Source organism: Euphorbia lathyris, chromosome 10, assembly GCF_963576675.1.
Source record: "Euphorbia lathyris chromosome 10, ddEupLath1.1, whole genome shotgun sequence".
Taxonomy (NCBI): Eukaryota; Viridiplantae; Streptophyta; class Magnoliopsida; order Malpighiales; family Euphorbiaceae; genus Euphorbia; species Euphorbia lathyris.
This window is the reverse complement of record NC_088919.1, coordinates 3,667,631-3,684,989: the sequence shown is the minus strand read 5'-3', so window position 1 is coordinate 3,684,989 and position 17,359 is coordinate 3,667,631. Positions and strand designations below refer to the sequence as shown.

The following is a 17,359-nucleotide window of genomic DNA, read 5'->3' as shown; positions in this document are numbered from 1 at the left end:
CTCTTCCAAGCCTTCCCAGAAACGACCAGCCACTGTCCAAGAGACTGAGGACGTGCATGAGGAAACTGAGCCACCCCTAAAGAGGAAGAAGGTTTGTCACACCCGACCCTAAACGACCTCAATCGGCATCAGGCGTGAAATAGAAAGATCATAATCAATACTTAGGAATCTCCAATTTATCCAAATATCATGATAAATCATGGAGTTAATGGAAGGAAACATTATAATTTGTGGTTTTATGATGATTATGAGAAATCTTGATAATGTGAAATAATTTTGTGATCTTGGAGATTATTTGAGGAAGAAAATTTAGATTAGAGAACGTGAATTTCGAGGACGAAATTTTTTAATGTGGGGAGAATTGTCACGACCGTGTCCAAATTTGTAGAATTTATATCTTGATAGTAATATATATTATAATTATCGGGTATGTGATAGTAATTTGGTGGTATAAGGAAAGTTTGAAGTTAATTTGAGGGTTTTAGGTGTAAATTAAAAGTTTAGAGTAATTTTTAAAAGATTATAGAAAGATGGAGGATCAAACGTGATGTTTGCCAAATTTGAGATATATATCTCAATATCTGTAGGCGGTGTAGGTGTAGGCGGTGATGATAATATAAATATATTATTTTCTTTTCTTTTTCTTTTTCTTTCATTTTTACCATCAGTTTTCTCTGAACCGTTTCTCCACTGTTTCTTTGATTTATGGAGATTCGACCGTCCGAATCACTCGAAATTTAAAACATAGCATCCTTATACATAGATCTAAGTCCTAGCCGAAGAGTTTTTGAGTTTCGACAGTGTTTGAAGGGAAATGTCTTAGATAGAATTTAGAGGCGAATCGATCGTATGTATTTTGTTCAATTAGTAGCCAAGGTAAGTAACTATCAACTATATTTTAAGTTTTATGTATATAGATATATTTATAATCAAAGAATTTTCAGAAATTGATATTTAAGGATTATACGGGTATTTTGTAAATTGGGATTTTTTACGATTTTGCTTTTTATTGTGAAATTATGGTTCAAATGAAGCTATTGACTATGTTTCTATGTGAATTTCAGATTTTACTTGATTATGTTGACTTAAGGCTTCATTTGGTTGATTTACATATATACATATATGGTTTGGGTTTCAATGTATATATATATTGAATAAAATGAATTTGATGATTTCTTACGAATTGTTTTTGGATTGAGAAATCTGTTGCGGTTATTGTTGTTATTATTTTGGATTGAAGTCCAAATATGATTTTTATGAGTTGTGATATTTCGAAAGATTAAATGGTTTTGTCCATCTAGGATTGCCCGGGGTAGGAGTTGTATTTGTAAGACCATATCTAATGGCGGTATGGCCAGAGTGCACGGCTGGTAGTCCTAACTGTTAGGCAAGGAACGAGATATAAATTCTATCAAGATATAAATTCTAGAAATTTGGAAACGGTCGTGACAAGGTTCCTGGTGATGCACCACTAAACGTAATCCCTCTTGGTTTTGCTGTCCCAGAGGATTCCTTCTTCCTGCGAGCTCAGGAAACGGATAAAGAAAAGTCTGTCTCTGCTGAGAAGACAAAGAAACATACCTCAAGCAACTCAGCTGCTGAAGAACTAGCTGAGGATGTCCCTAACATCATCCAAGCTGACCAAACTCCGTCTCCAAAACAATCTAAAGATGACAGCGAGAGGAGATTTAAAAAGAAGTCACACAAACCCCCCGTGTTTGATATACTAGATGACTCCCCTCTCCATGAACCTATCGTCAATTTGACTGACTTGGACTTCAACTTTTTCTCCAAGCCTATTGCCAAGCCCTCGCCAGTCAAGGAAAAACAAGCCTCTGTTTCTAAAAGTCAGGAACATGCCGAAGCTGACGCCCCTCAAGGTCAGAAGTCTGCCGACACCGCTGCTCAAGCCTCAACTGAGCAAATGATCGAAGAACCTCTTGTTCAAGAAAATGAACAAGTACATGAGAAAACTCCTGCTCAGGACAATCTCGAGCTGACTCCTCCACAAGTCAATACTCAGCTCCAGACTGACACTGAGCAGGCAGATATTGCTGCTGTCCAAACCAATCCTCTAACTGAACAATCAGCAAACCAGTCAGCTCCTGCTGCAGGGCCCAACACTGAGTCTGCCATTCCAATTGCTCAACCTTCAACCACTCAAGAGGGCACCTCCATTTCTGGTGAGCAACCATATATGCAATCACCTGCTGCTAACCAGAACTCAGTTCTTGAGATTCCATCAGCTAATCCGCTGAACTTTCTTACTTCTTCCGCGTCGGGAAAGCGAATTCTCTAAGGTGCTCAAGAACTGATCGCAGACATACAACAAACTCATGCCTCTGATACTGAGCCTGCTCAACTGAGCACCATAATGCAACTTCTGACTGAACTCAAAAGTCTTAAGGAGCTGTTGTGTGTGCTAACTGATATGGTTGCTCAGCAGCCAAAGTAGGAATTCGCTACAAAGATGGCTAACCTTTATTTGCATATGGTGCACCACATGGACACTATTGAAGGTAAGCTGAATGACTTATCTGCCACAAACTCTGGTGTTGCTCAGTCTGCTCAAATGGTTCAAGCATTAACTCAACTTAGTACTAAGCTCACTACAACTAGAGACTTGGTTGCTTCTTCCTCCCAATGCACAATAGAGCAAATTGCTGAAGCCATCCGCCTGCTCAACTTATCGAAAGAGGAGATGCAAACTGACCAGGCAAAGTCATCTGCGATTTTTCAACTTGCCAAGGCCACTTATGACCATGTCACACATCAATCTAACCAGTGACACCATTACGACGCTGGTTTGCTCAAAATGTACCATCAGTCTTATGCTATGATGACCGACACCATGAGCTGGATGGGCAAGTCCCTTCAATTTATACTCAGCGTCATCAGTTCTCATATGGACATTCCGGCGTCCAATATGGCTGGTGGAATCAAAGTCTTTGATGGGCTTAAACACAGTACGGCTCAACTCCAACAGTATTCCGCCCTCCTGACTCGTGCTGTTGATCAATGGAAGTTTTATGCTGCTATCCCTCAGCCCGTTGATGCTGGAAAAAAGGGGGAGAACGATAAACACCCAGCTGGAACTCAACAAAAGAAACAACATCTTGGTTCCACTTCTTCAGCTGTCCCTCCTAGCACTCAACCCCAGCAACAACCCAAGACCAAGTCTAACCAAGTGTCTGTTAACATTAGGCGATAGATATTTGTAACCTTGTGTACTTGCTTATGTTATGTTTTGTGCTAAATACTATCGTATCTTCATTAAATCATCTATGTTATCTGATTTTCACTTTATGCCTATCTGCTGTGTTGATCTAAATTCATGACTTGTCTCACATGTTTTCTTATTCAAATTGAACAAAGTAACTAAAGCTTGACAACATTGAATTAATCATGTACTTGGCCACTGAGTAAAACTACTCAGCCTCAATTAACTCACTCAGCTAACTCTGATATTTGAACTTAATCTTCCGCTTAACTTAATATCGAAACTGAGTGAAATGAGCCTGGTCCAAGAACTAACCTAACTATGAACTCTGACTTTAGACTTACTTGATTAAACCTTAAAATGTTTAAAGTAAAACTAAGTCAGCGGCTCAACCCTTACGGGGGAGAATCTTAAGAAGTTAAGTATAGGTCAATCATCATGGGGGAGCTCAACACTGAGTTCCTCATTGAATATTTTTGCCAACATCAAAATGGGGGAGTTTGTTGAAACACCTTTCCACATGATTTTGATTTGACAAAATTATTCATATTAATAATAAAAAATATTCTAACACATTAAATTTAAATGCTTTGATTTATTCACACTAATGTGTTTGTTCAATGTTGAGTTATTTGATTTATAAGACATTAACTTAAATGGCCCCAAGGCCCATGAAAAAGAGTCAAGCCCAAGTCAATGGATCATAGCCTCACGGCCCAAGAAGACCAAAACGCAGTCGTACTGAGTAAAACGCAAGCCCAGCTTGGAGAAGGATCGAGAAGCCTTCGTCTAAATAGCTTCAAGATGAAGCTGCTGAGTTGAGCGACAAGATAGTCCAGTCAGCAGTTGACCTGAACAAACTTAGAGACAAAGTATTTCCACTTTGGGTAAAGCTCAGAGGACGCAGAAAGCTGTCTAGAAGACTTTACTATAAATGTGGAAACATTCTGGTTTGTCCGACGAAAAGCTGCTGAGCACTGCCGAAGACAGAAGATACAAGAATATTATTGGCCGAGGACGCTGAGCACGTACTGAGTGAAAGCGACAGGAAGCCGTTTCCCTCCAACGGTTATTTCGAAATTCGAAATCACCGGTGCTTCAAGTGTCACTATAAATAGGCCTCTCAAATGCTTCATTCGATGCAGATCTTCAATTAAGTCGAAACACTGACCAAATTATTACTTGAAGTTCTGTGAGAAAAGCAAAGCAAATCTTACACCAATTTCAATTCTGTGTAAAGGTCTAGAGTGATCTAAATCATCTAAAGTGTCTTAGCAATTGTTGTTTAGGACAAAAACACTTATCATTTCTAGAAGAATAGAAAGGAGAAGCTGAGTACTCGGTTATAGTACTCAGCGGTAGAAATAGGAGTGAGTAGAGGTATAGAGCAAGGTACTCTTGTATACTCAGCTTTCTATTGTAAAAGGTTTGTGCTCTACCTTTAAAGAGCTCAGTAGAGGATTCAAAAAGCTCGGAAGGATTTCCGAGGACTGGACGTAGGCGAAGAGGCCGAACCAGGATACGTCTGCTGAGTAATATCCTTCTAACCCTTATCTCCCTTAATTATTGCTTGCTATAACACTGCTTAGTTAAACGCTAAAACGAATACAAGCTGAGTTGAGTGAACTGAGAAGCTGAGATCAGGAATAGACTCAAAGTGCTATCTCCTGACTCAAGGATAGATTAAGTCTTAGTCACCTGTTGACTAAGTCTGTATCTAAAACTTACTCAGTCTCATAGTGCAAAAAGACTTCGAGAAAGTCTAAGTTCGAAATTAACAGTCAGCCATATGAAAAAATTTTAAATAGTTCCTAACCCCCCCTTGGAACTAATATTGTCACGTTATACGGGACCAACAGTGACAATATGCACGCTTAAGGTACTAACACCATATGCACGCTTAAGTCATCGATAACTTGTCCTTAAAGCTTGTATACCTTAAGGTACTAACACTATACGCACGCTTCGTCAATGCAATCGACTCACACCCCAACCTAAAAAAATGAATCTTTACCACACAAGATAAACAAAGGAACCAATAAGGAAAAACACATTGACATTATAGCGTGCGGATACAAAGACAGGAAAAAGCATACATAAAGCAAATAGCCAAAGGCTTAAATAATACATATAGAATTAAAAAAAAATGTTACAATGCAAACGTAGCCACTCACAGCCCATTCGGATTGGGAAGTTCACCTCGGTCTATCATTAGCCGATACATATACCTCTAGTCATGACACTCATCAATATTATGGCCAGTCTGTTGATAGTACAAGCAAACCCATCCCTGGTGAGTTACAAGATGGAGTCGGTAGGGCGAGATGGTACCAATTAGACCTCTAAAAAAGTACTCATAGATAACAAAACTCCGCTGGTACATATGCCTTAAACAAAGACAAATGCCTACCTCGCCTCCTTCCACGAATCACATAACTAGCTAGAATGCTTTGAATGCAGGCTGTCATGTCCGTGTCCTTAATTTTTATTTATTACACCTCGAACCTTGAGTTATATTATATTCGTTTTAGTATTGGTCGATTAATTGAGTGTTACGGGTATAGTTTTGAGGCTAATTGCACATTTTTATACTAATTATAAGTTTAGTGTAAGTTTTAAAAGAAATTAGATTTTTAGAGGACCAAAATGAATAATTAACCACTCACATCAAGGCCTATAAATAGAATTATTTCAGAATTAGAAAATCATTTTGATCAAACTCATCCTTCTACATTGTTCTTCCTCCTCCACTCTCTCTCCTTTCTCCTCCACCAAAAAGTAGCAGCTCCACCGTTTTGGGTATTGTCGGAGATCTAACCGTCCAAATCACTTCATATTTTAACTGGAGACTTTAGACACATAGGAGCAACTTCTGACCAGAGGGATTTGGATTTGGAGTTGCGCACAGAGAATACGAGCTAGGAAGATTGTGAGGAAGATTTAGGGTTTTGTGCTGTTATTCTCAAATTTAGGCTAAGGTAAGTAACTATCAACTAGTATTTTGGTTTACATATATATATATATATATATAGAGCTTTAAAACTCCATAAATTTGTCTCATAAGGGTTTTCATAGAATGATTTGTGTATTTGTTATTGATTTTTGAGTTGTGTTCAAGGTTTGAAGGAGATGAGTTTACAAAAAGTGATTTTGGACAATTTTGATTCATACTTTGATGTTGAACTGGTTTTCTCAAGAGTTAGTTTTCTCAATAGTTTAATTGTTATTTAGTTAAATTGATGTTGAATTGGTTTTCTTAAGGATTAGAGTGTTATTTGGGTTCAATTGATTGAGTTGAATTTCTTTAAGGGTTTTAATATTGTTTTGGTTCAATTAGTGTTCAATTGGATTTTTTTAAGGGTTTTAATACTATTTTGGTTCAATTGGATTTCTATAGAGGTTTAATTACTATTTTGGTTCAGTTAAGTTCAATTGATGTTGAATTGAATTTCTTTAAGAGTTTTAATACTATTTTGGTTCTGTTTGGCTCTTTCATGGGAAATTGCGGGCGTGCCAGAGAATTATAGTATTATCAAACTATGGAATGAAATTGAGTGCGCTTTTTAACTTCTAAATATCAAACGACTGTAAGGAATAAAGAGACCGAAAATTCCAAAGGATTCGATTATCAAAACGATACCGATCTTACAGAAAATGATTGAACAACAAATAAAATTAAAATGTACTGGAAGCGTGAATGAAATTGAAATTGAAATCTGAAAATTGAAACTAAGGGAATGACTGAGAAATTTAAATTGCTGAAGTCTAGAGATAATTTGCTAGAGTTTTGGGTGTGTTTAGTTATTGAGTCGAGCCTTTCTCATCGTGATTCCTTCCTTTAATAGATGTTGGAGGTAACTTCCTGTTTGCTTCCACTTATCAACGTTCTCCACCATATTGAGTAACATCCACTTTGACTACCACAATGGATTGATATGTATACTTTTTGATTTTTTCTACTTTTTAATTGGCTCACAAAAACACATTAAAATATTAACTAGCCTTGGTTCCCCTATGTTCCCTTTAAGTCCCCTCTGATGTCCACTATAGGAAGTTGGTTTTCCACGAGGTACACTATGATTTTCCATGAGGTACACTACATGGTTTCCCCTAAGGTACACTATGGTTTCCCATGAGGTACACTACATGGTTTCCCCTAAGGTACACCATGGTTTCCCCTGAGTTCGCTATTGGAAATTCTAAGTGAATGATGTACCAAAAAAGTTTCCTGAAATGAAAAGTTTCTTAAACATTTCTTTTAAGAAAAGATTTCCTAAAATGTTCTTTTAAGAAAAAGTTTCCTAAAAAAAAGTTTATCCTATGAAAAGTGTAAACCAGGGTATGAAACAAGAAAACTTTATTTTTGGTGCAAACATGTTCAATTGGATTTCTGTAGAGGTTTAATTACTATTTTGGTTCAGTTAAGTTCAATTGATGTTGAATTGAATTTCTTTAAGGGTTAAATGATATTTTGGTTCAATTGGTGTTAAATTGAATTTCTTCAGGGGTTCAATTGCTATTTTGGTTTAGTAAATGTTGGATTTTGATTTATTGATGATTGTAGTAAAGTTTGATCTATTTGATGAGAAAGTGTATATAATTGAAATTTGGTTGGATTTTGGATAAAGTTTGTATCCATCAGAAGTAGTTCGGACGGGTGGTTTGATATTTGAAGACCATGTTTAGTGAGGAACATGTCATGTGTACACAGTCTAAAGACCTAGTCGGGTATTGGCAGCGAAGTGTTGGGTAAAACCAATACGGGATTAGGGATGGTTAAAGAGACGTCTCGATTATGTTTGCGTGTTATGGATTGATTTATGAGGGGATACTCAGTGATGGATACGATATTGAATTTGATTCGAACTTCGGTTTTTAGTAAATGTTTATATAAAAATCATTACGTTTTGGTTAAGTTTGATTTAAGATTATTGATTCTAACTCTGTTTTAGTTGGATGTTGTTACAAGTTAATAATTTTAAGGTTTGGTTTGGTTAAATGTTTTCACAAATGTATACATATAGCTATTTTAAGTAAAAACTAGTTTCTATAGTTGATAGTTGCTTACTGAGATTTTTGTCTCATATTTTCAAATGTTTTAATGTTTTTAGGCGAAGAAGTACGAGGTATTGAGGGAAGTGTTTGGCACTAGGGCGAGATTTGGATACGGCCACAATTGTCCAAGTCGTCTTCTAGGGTATTGCATATCATTGTGTACATGTAGATATAGGTTTGTATTTGTGCTTGTGAATATTTAGGCACATGAGTTGCCAATTTTGAAAGGATAATGAAGTTGTGGTATGCAAAAGTTTGGTTTGAATGTCTAACTATGGTGCTAATATGTGAGGTTAGGTAGGTTAAAAGTTGACATGTTAGAAATGGGAGAAATTTTCTATGTTTCAAACTCGTTTTGGTAAAAGCACGAGAAAAGGATTTCGTAATTGGAAATTATAAGTGATTTTTAACCTATTCTAAATGTAAAAGTATATATTGAAAATGTTTCTTAAGTTTCAAACAAGATTTGTATTTCTTAACTTTTAATTGTGAGATGTTACTTCCGGCTCGTACCTGTCTGTGGTAATGTCTCACTGTCATATCCGATTCTATTTTGGACCGGGTTTGACACATGCATCCTCCACATCTAGACGATGCTCTATCTAGAGAGGAAGAGGGTAACAACCCTAGAAATGAATCACATATTTTTCGGAGGGGACATTCTAAATGGCTCAATTAGGCAACAATCCTAGCCTAATTTTGAGAATCATTTGGAAAGCAAGGAATATCCTATTTGAAGGGGTGCATTCATGGATAGTGAATAAGCATAATTTTAGGCCGTTAACGAGGATGAATGATGGGTTGGAGGATGTTTGTGTTGGAGACCTAAGGGTTTTGAGGGATGAGGATGTTCATCTTATAGAAGAGATTTTCAATCCAATTGATTTTCTTGTTATCTCAGCCTGATGATTGTATGATATGACATTTTGAGAAGAATGACAATTATTCAGTCTATTTCAGGTATGACACTTTGAGAAGAATGGCAATTGATAAAATTTCTCTTAATCATGGATGGAATGATATGTGGAGCTTTAATACTTCCCCAAAAGTTAAATATTTTATTTAGTGGTGATTTTATCGCGAACCGTGAGCGACTATTTTTGAAAGGCATTCAAGTTGATAATGTGTGTGCTGTTTGTGGGAGTTTTGGCGAGCACAAGATTGTTGATTGTTCCTTTGAGATAGACTGTTGGGGAACGTCAAAAATTTAGTTGTTTATGGTTGAAGCAGCAAGTTTTTAGGATTGGTTCTATATTATGATTAGCAACGCAATGAATGGTAAAGAGAGGGAGAATATATGCATGGTAACAAGGGAAACATGAAACTAACGCAACAACAAAATATGTAATAATCACATAATCCTGATGTTGTTCTGTGTAGCGAGGTTCTTTTACTTCCTAAAGGATTGTCAAGTTTGTAATTTGGCCTCCAAAAACATAAGCACGATTCATTCGGCTCCAATGGTCACTGTTTGGAGACTTCTCAGAATAGGAGGAATGAAAATGAAAATGCTTCTCTTGATGGTAGTAAGAGGATGGTGGATTTTGGGATGGTTTGTAGGGACTCGACATGGACGATTCTGTCGTGTAGAACAAAGACTTTGAACGACTCCTGGGAAGCTAGAGTTGTAGAAGCCTATTGTCTTAAGGAAGAATTGGAGTGTGGATTTGTTAAAAAAGGGTGGATGGTTGTTTGGGTCGAATTGGATGTCAAAAGTGTGGTGGATAGTTTTTATACTACAACATATGATAATTCTTAATTTAATAGGATTTTTTTTATAGTTGTCGCATTGTGCGCTTCATCCTTAGAATTGCTCATATGAAAAGGCAAGTGAATATGATTGCAGATTTTCTTGCCAATTTCGCGTTTAATTAGCATAATCTAACTTATTAGGATTTGATTCTTTAATTTGTGAGATTTTATACTATTTTTAGTATCGCTTCTAATCATTCGTAAAATTCCATTTTCCTTTGAAAAAAATGCGAATTCGAGATATTTTGACGAAATTTGCTGAAACATATCCAATTCTATGGATTTAAATCTAGAAATTGGGTTTTTAATTTATTTTTGTTCTAAAAATAAAAAATTAGAATTACAAGTAACTTTTTCAAAATTTTAAGAAATTCATTTCCTTTTATAAATAAGTATAAATTTGATTTTTTCCGATATAATTAAAATATAGGAGCACAAGAAACCATGATGAGCATGTGTTATCCACGCGTTATATGAAAGCGAGTGACGGTATAAAAAGATGATGATATTTAAATGACTAAGAGCATCTCCAAGAAACTCTTAGTGAGCTCTCTAAAAATAATATAAATAATTGACTCTTAGTGATTTAAGAGTGGTTAAGATATATGATCTCCAACAATGCTCCTTATATTCACTCCTTATTTATTATTTTATTATTAAAAATATTCTTTATTGTTACATTACCAATAGTGTGAGGAGAGAGACACATCAATAGTAAATTATTAATAAAAAATGAAGTTAGGAGGCATTAAGAGGTGGAGAGAGGCTCTCTATTAATAGAGAGGATGGAGAGACTCTTAGTGATTTGAGGAGCCACTAAGAGGCTGTTGGAGATGAATTTCCATTCTCTCTCCTCAAATTTTAACTTAAGAGCCAACTTAAGAAACTGTTGGAGATGCTCTAAGTAATTATGTAATCCTTATAATTTTATCTAACATACTAATCAACCCACTATTTAATTATAAGATCCCTACATTTTTTCACTTTCAACCGTTTAGTCATTCTATGGAATATAACCGTTAAATGAGATTAAAATACCAAACTAACACCTCCTTATATTTTTGTTTGTCTCTGTCTTTCTTAATTGCTCGTAACATTAGTTCTCCTCTTCAACTAACTCTAAATTACATCTCTCTCTTTCTACAATGATAAATTCATAAAAGCTGCAGAGTAACATCCACAAAAAAGCATACCTTGCTTTCCCTCCTTGTTCATGAACCAAAATCCTTTGCTTGCTATCTTCCCCTATTCCATTCGATTCTTCCATTTCTTATATAATCTTAACTTAACTTGAACTTGTAATCAATCAATTATTTCTCAAATCTCTTTTCTTCATTTTCTCTGTGTTCTGCTCTGGGTTTTGATTTGCTTTTTAATTGAAGAAAATGGCAGCAGCAGCAGCATCACCAATAGTCGATACAGAGTATTTGAAGGAGATAGAAAAGGTTCGTCGGGACCTTCGTGCTCTTATTTCCAGCAAGAACTGCGCTCCTCTCATGCTTCGTTTAGCGTAAATGCAATCTCCTCTGTTTTCTTATTAGTCTAGTTGCTCAGAATTGCGGTTTTCTAAAATTGATAAATGATGCGTGCAGATGGCATGATGCGGGAACTTACGATGCCAAATCAAAAACTGGAGGGCCTGATGGTTCCATTAGGCACCAAGATGAGTACACTCATGGAGCTAATAATGGCCTTAAAATCGCCATTGATATGTGCGGTGAGCTTTTCTTTCTTCCTTAATATTTTCTGTTGATAAATGATAATCAGTCGTTGATGATTTTGGACATGTCTTCAATTTCAGAGGAAATCAAAGCCAAACATCCCAAAATTACATACGCCGATCTCTTTCAGGTGATTCTATATCTGTTAATCAAATGGTTTTAAATTTGCTTTTGCCGATTGAAAAAATTGAAGTGTTCAATTTTTGACTGAGAACCATTTGATGACGATCAGATCTGTTCCTCATGGTTAATTAATAAGAATATGCTTCTAAAACATTGAACTTCTACTAATCTGCAATCTATATTATTTTTGGGGATTTTAGCTTGCTGGGGTTGTTGCAGTTGAAATCACTGGAGGTCCAACTATTGACTTTGTTCCAGGAAGAAAGGTATGATCATTCCATGGGATAACTGCTTCTCTCAAAAACATAATGGCTGATATTTATTAAACTCTATTTTCCTCTCTCTTTCAACCAGGACTCTTCTATGTCTCCTGAAGAGGGACGTCTTCCTGATGCGAATAAAGGTTCATGACTATCTCTACCTATTATTTTACTAATTAACCTTTATTATTTACTTGCTATGTTCCAGGGAAACTCTTGTTCGTTAGTGTTTATGCGTTTCGTGTCTGTTTCCGTTTACTAGCTAAATTTTCTTAAAAATAACATTTCTTCGTATCCCTTTCCGTTCCAATCTTCGTGGCCGTGCAACATTGTTGACTTGTAATTTGATTTGGTTACAGATGCATCTCACTTGAGGGACGTGTTTTATCGAATGGGTTTGTCAGACAAGGACATTGTTGCACTCTCTGGCGGTCACACATTGGTAGTCATTTTGCTGATAGAAAAATTATTTTAGAGACAGTAGTTCTTCTATATTTATTTGATGTTTTAATTGGTTTGACAGGGAAAGGCACACAAGGAAAGATCAGGTTTTGAAGGAGCTTGGACAAAGGAGCCTTTGAAATTTGACAACTCTTATTTTAAGTAAGAAAGCCAATAACTGTGGTGTTATTCTGTTATATGGATGAACTAAACTAACATTCTCAATTTTGAAATCAAATCAGGGAGCTGCTGAGAGGAGATTCAGAAGGACTATTAAAACTTCCTACAGATATGGTGCTAGTAGAAGATCCTAAATTTCGGGCTTATGTTGAGAAATTTGCTCAGGTCATACAACAAACAAACAACACATCTATTTTTTAATCCTAATCTGATTGATCCACATACTTATGATAAAGTTGTTGTTACTTCATATGGCAGGATGAGGATGCATTCTTTGCAGATTATGCAGCCTCCCATAAGAAATTATCAGAGCTTGGCTTCAGAGAAACTGCAAAGTGCACTACAATCCTTGCACAGAGTGCTGTAGGTCTTGCTGTAGCTGCAGTTGTGGTAATCCTAGGTTATTGCTATGAAATGAACCGAAGAATCAAGTGATAAAAGTACCATTCTAAATTTGTTTATGCACTATGCTTGAAATGAGACATTGAATTGATTGTTTTCAAGTTAATAAATCATATTCCTTATTAAGAGCTACATAAAATCAAACAGAAACAATACTGCTTGTGTAATGGGAAAAACCCCAAAAACACATCTAGCGATTAGGATATTGCTGTAGGGAGAACAAGTTCATCTCCATCCTAGACTCTTCAAAGTTATGAAATTTAACAAATAAATCAGGCTCTTGGGCTGAGAGACAGAGTGATGTCTTGAAAAACCTTGAGCCTCTTTTCAATTTTCTTTTCCACCTTGGGTAGAATGACTCCTGTGTTGCTAGGTTGATTTAGCTTCCTTTGGTCATTTACTGGACCTAAAACTGCAGCAAGAATAGCATCTTCAAAATCCTCAATGTCAGGCAACAACTTAGACAATCCATTCTCTGTTTCATCAGATAACCTTCTTGACTTAGTCTCAGGTTTACCAGGTTCTGCAAATGGCAATTTCTTCTTGATCACCCCTAATTCATTTCCTGATCTTGTCCTCTTAAGTGTCTCATTAAATGGATTCCCAATTGGGATTTCATTCACCAATTTAGAAGAAATGTAAGGCTTTGCATCCACATTCAATGCATTCACAAAAGGAGTAAACTGTCTGATATTTCCATCCATGTTCTCATTACCAAAATCATCATGAAATTTGGTAGTGTTTGTTGTTGTTTGTATGATGATATTGTGGTCCTTGCAAGGCTGAGGCTGCCAAATAGATGAAGAACCAAGAAAGGCATCAAATAGCCTACTCTGTTCAACTCTATCACCTCCTCCTTTGTTCATCATATCAGATTCAAGATCATTAAGCATCTGCTGTGCTCTTTCATAGGCTTTGAGATGAGAATCAACACCTCTTGGCCCATCCAAAACTGCCGGCTTCACTCGCCGGAGTGTTTCTTTCGCCTCTGTAAGTCTTCCCTGCTTCATTAAACATATGCCGAGGTTGCACATTTTGTTGTTATCAGCAGCAATTGAAAGTGCTCGCCGATATGCATCTTCTGCTTCTATGTAGTTACTTTGCTGCATCAGTGCCCATCCCAAGTTCCCCTGAACCAAACCAAACCCACAAAACAAAAAATTCAGAAATTGAATTGCAAATCAGAAATCAATGATTTAAAATTTAATTAATCAATCAATCATGTTCATACCAGTAATCGAGTTGCTTCTTGTTCAACAGAGACCTGAAATTTCTTCCCCTGAGACCGAGCTGTCTTGGTTCTTTTCCCATTGAAAGCAAGTCCTTGTTGAATTAAGAAAAGCTTGTGCTTCAATAACCCAATTTGGTCATCCAATCTTCCACATCTCTATAAAAACAATATTTTAACAGTTAAAACAAAATTAACTCAATTATTAACTACTTAATTAATTAATTAATCAAATACCTTGTAAAGATCTAAAAGAATATTATCAAGGGACTCTTGAGCTTGATCTGAACACCGACTTCTCAAAGACTTTATAGCTTCAATGGCTTCCTCAGCCCTGTTCTGTTGCTTCATTACAATAGCCATATCTTTCAGAGCACTATCTACTCTATCTCCTGCATTTATTGCTGCCCAAAACAGAGGAATCGCCTTCTCCGGATCCTTATCTACCAACTAATCAAACAAAACCCATTAAGAAAAACACTAAAAAAACAAAAATTGAAATCAAAATCAAAATTGAAGTGATCCGAGCAACCTACTTGAACATTTTTGGCTCTGACATAAGGAGAATCACCCACAGGAACTTTGTGGATAGCATGAAAAGACTCAGAGCGAGTTCTAGAAACACCACCAAGAGGCTTCGCCGGTGAGGTGGGAGCCGATTTGGTTGGTCGGAAACCAGGAGGAGCATTCCACATATCTTGCAACATTTTCTTATTTGTTTAAAGTAAAGAAGAACTTTGCTTTGCCCTCTTCTGGTATTTTTGGATCGGAGGAGACAGAAGATAGAATGTAGGAGAAGAGGGAGATGCAGAGGTTAGGGATGAAGATGCAGAGTGAATTCGCGAAAGTTTATTGAAGTATAGAGAGGCTGTTAAGGAAAGATATTTGAAATTTTTCGACCGTTGAGGTTACCGTTTTACGTAAGTAGCCGTTGCATTGTCTCAAATCATTTACGGATTTGGTGAGATGTTAGAGGTTTCGTATTTGCATTTCGACCCTTCGCCCTTTACTATAATGCATTTTTCGCCTGTTTTTAGCAAAAATATTCAATTAATAAAATATATGGTATACGCTTAATGTTGGTGAGTTCGAATGTTTTTAGACATTACTAAAAAAATCAAATATTTTGATTGCATATGTTCTGCGTAAACTGAATAATTGTTAGTTTAAAAAGCAAGAGATCAATAATGGAATGGAATACGGTAATAAAAAAGGAAAGAAAATATTGCATATTACCGAATTGATTTAGAATAACAGCAGGACTGACGGTTGGGTTTTTTTTATGTTGATTCTTTTTCCTAAGAAGATAAAACTCTGCGCTCATTTGATATCTATTCATATTATGGTGATCTGGAATAAAACAAAAATAAGGTATGTCTGAGAGTATCCACAACACTGGCGGTTAGCGCTCCTTTACCACTTGCTCGTATTATGACAATGGCGAGTAGGACAAAAATAAGCAACATTGACGGTTATGTTGATTTTTATTCCTTAAAAGAGAAAGTTATGCGATCCTTTGCCACTTGCTCCTATTATGACGATTGCGAGTGGAACAAAAATAAGCAACACTGACAGTTATGTTTTTTTTTATGATGATTCTTATTCCGAAAAAGAGAAAACTCTGCGCTCCTTTGCCACATGCTTCTATTATGACGATTGCGAGTCAAAAGTAACCAACACTTGCGGTTACACTTTATTCATGTTGATTTTTATTCCTAAGAAGAGAAGGCTCTACGCTCATTTGCCACCTACACTGACGGTTTTGTTGATTCTTATTCCTTAAAAGAGAAAGCTATGCGATCCTTTGCCACATGTTCCTATTATGACGATTGCGAGTAAAACAAAAGGAAGCAGCACTGACAGTTATGTTTTTCTTCTATTGATTCTTATTCCTAAGAAGAGAATACTCTGCGCGCTTTTGCCACCTACTCCTATTATGATAATTGCGAGTCAAAAGTAAGCAACACTGACAGTTACACTTTTTTTATGTTGATTCTTATTCCTAAGAAGAGAAGGCTCTACACTCATTTGTTACTGCTTCTATTATGATGACTGCGAGTAGGACAAAAGTAAGCAACACTGACAGTTACACTTTCTTTATGTTGATTCTTATTACTAAGAAGGAAAATTTAAGCACTCTTTTGTCACATGCTCATATTATAACGATTGCAAGTAGGACAAAAGAAAAATACGCACGGGACGAAAGTTAGACTCGGGCTTAATAGAGGAGGTTTAAATCGATTCCTTTGCACTGGCATTGAATTGACTTATTTAAGCACAACATAATATTTGGATTTTTTTTTTCAACACATGTAAAATACATAATATATTTTTTTAAAGTAAATATTTTTTTAAACATGTTTATATATCTTTTATTAATTTAGGACTCATAATACAATAAATACACTGTTTAATCAGATTATTATAAACTATGTTAATATATGTTTTTTTAAAGGATATTAATATATGTTTTTGGTGACTGGAAAATGAAATAATTGGTTAATAGTAATATAGAATTAATTTTTACTTGCTAGACGAACATTTAAAACCTCCTAAATAAAGTTTATGGTTTTCTTATTTGCTTTTTTACCTCTTTATCTATAAAATTTATTTTTCAGTAATTGACTATTTTTGTCATGAATTGAAATAAATTTTGTCTTGTATGTCTTGATAAAAATAAATTCACAAGTTCACAAAAATATTTAAAAAAAAAAAAACAGTAACAGGATCAGAGTTCCGAAATAAAGAGAAAGGTTGAGGGTCCCATTACGAAACAAATTATTATTCACAAATAATTTACTTGTGGAAAAAATATATATAAAATATGTTTAATTAATTTGGTAAATTTAAAATATGGCCATAGATTTGGAAGTTTTAAAAAAAATTAATTATTTGCACCAAACAAATTATCTTATTTTAATTTTTTTTATTATTATTGTTTAGTTCACAAAAAAAAAACAGAAAAAAACAAACTAAA

The 17,359-nt window shown here is 35.6% G+C and overlaps 2 protein-coding genes across 2 annotated transcripts; one reads left to right on the top strand and one right to left on the bottom strand.

Annotated features, from left to right (window-relative positions):
- The first annotated feature begins 11,109 nt into the window (after window positions 1–11,109).
- LOC136209488 (L-ascorbate peroxidase 3) lies at window positions 11,110–13,280 on the top strand. The gene is made up of 9 exons (XM_066000959.1): window positions 11,110–11,537; window positions 11,620–11,744; window positions 11,829–11,878; window positions 12,072–12,137; window positions 12,226–12,274; window positions 12,491–12,573; window positions 12,655–12,734; window positions 12,815–12,917; window positions 13,011–13,280. The coding sequence occupies exons 1-9, from the start codon at window positions 11,413–11,415 to the stop codon at window positions 13,185–13,187; spliced, it is 858 nt and encodes a 285-aa protein (XP_065857031.1). The 5' UTR covers window positions 11,110–11,412; the 3' UTR covers window positions 13,188–13,280.
- LOC136209487 (protein POLLENLESS 3-LIKE 2) lies at window positions 13,246–15,388 on the bottom strand. Its single transcript, XM_066000958.1, has 4 exons — window positions 14,919–15,388; window positions 14,620–14,832; window positions 14,386–14,541; window positions 13,246–14,284 (listed from the first exon to the last, which is right to left on the bottom strand). The coding sequence occupies exons 1-4, from the start codon at window positions 15,087–15,089 to the stop codon at window positions 13,427–13,429; spliced, it is 1,398 nt and encodes a 465-aa protein (XP_065857030.1). The 5' UTR covers window positions 15,090–15,388; the 3' UTR covers window positions 13,246–13,426.
- Between the last annotated feature and the right edge of the window lie 1,971 nt (window positions 15,389–17,359).

Bases quoted from the DNA above. Each gene is read 5' to 3' on its own strand.
- LOC136209487 (XM_066000958.1), bottom strand. From the start codon at position 15,089: ATGTTGCAAGATATGTGGAATGCTCCTCCTGGTTTCCGACCAACCAAA. The intron at 14,542-14,619 runs GTATTTGATTAA...TTGTTTTTATAG, and splicing joins TTCTTTTAGATCTTTACAAG to AGATGTGGAAGATTGGATGA. The intron at 14,285-14,385 runs GTATGAACATGA...GGTTTGGTTCAG, and splicing joins AAGAAGCAACTCGATTACTG to GGGAACTTGGGATGGGCACT.
- LOC136209488 (XM_066000959.1), top strand. From the start codon at position 11,413: ATGGCAGCAGCAGCAGCATCACCAATAGTCGATACAGAGTATTTGAAG. The intron at 11,745-11,828 runs GTGAGCTTTTCT...CTTCAATTTCAG, and splicing joins AATCGCCATTGATATGTGCG to AGGAAATCAAAGCCAAACAT. The intron at 11,879-12,071 runs GTGATTCTATAT...TGGGGATTTTAG, and splicing joins CATACGCCGATCTCTTTCAG to CTTGCTGGGGTTGTTGCAGT.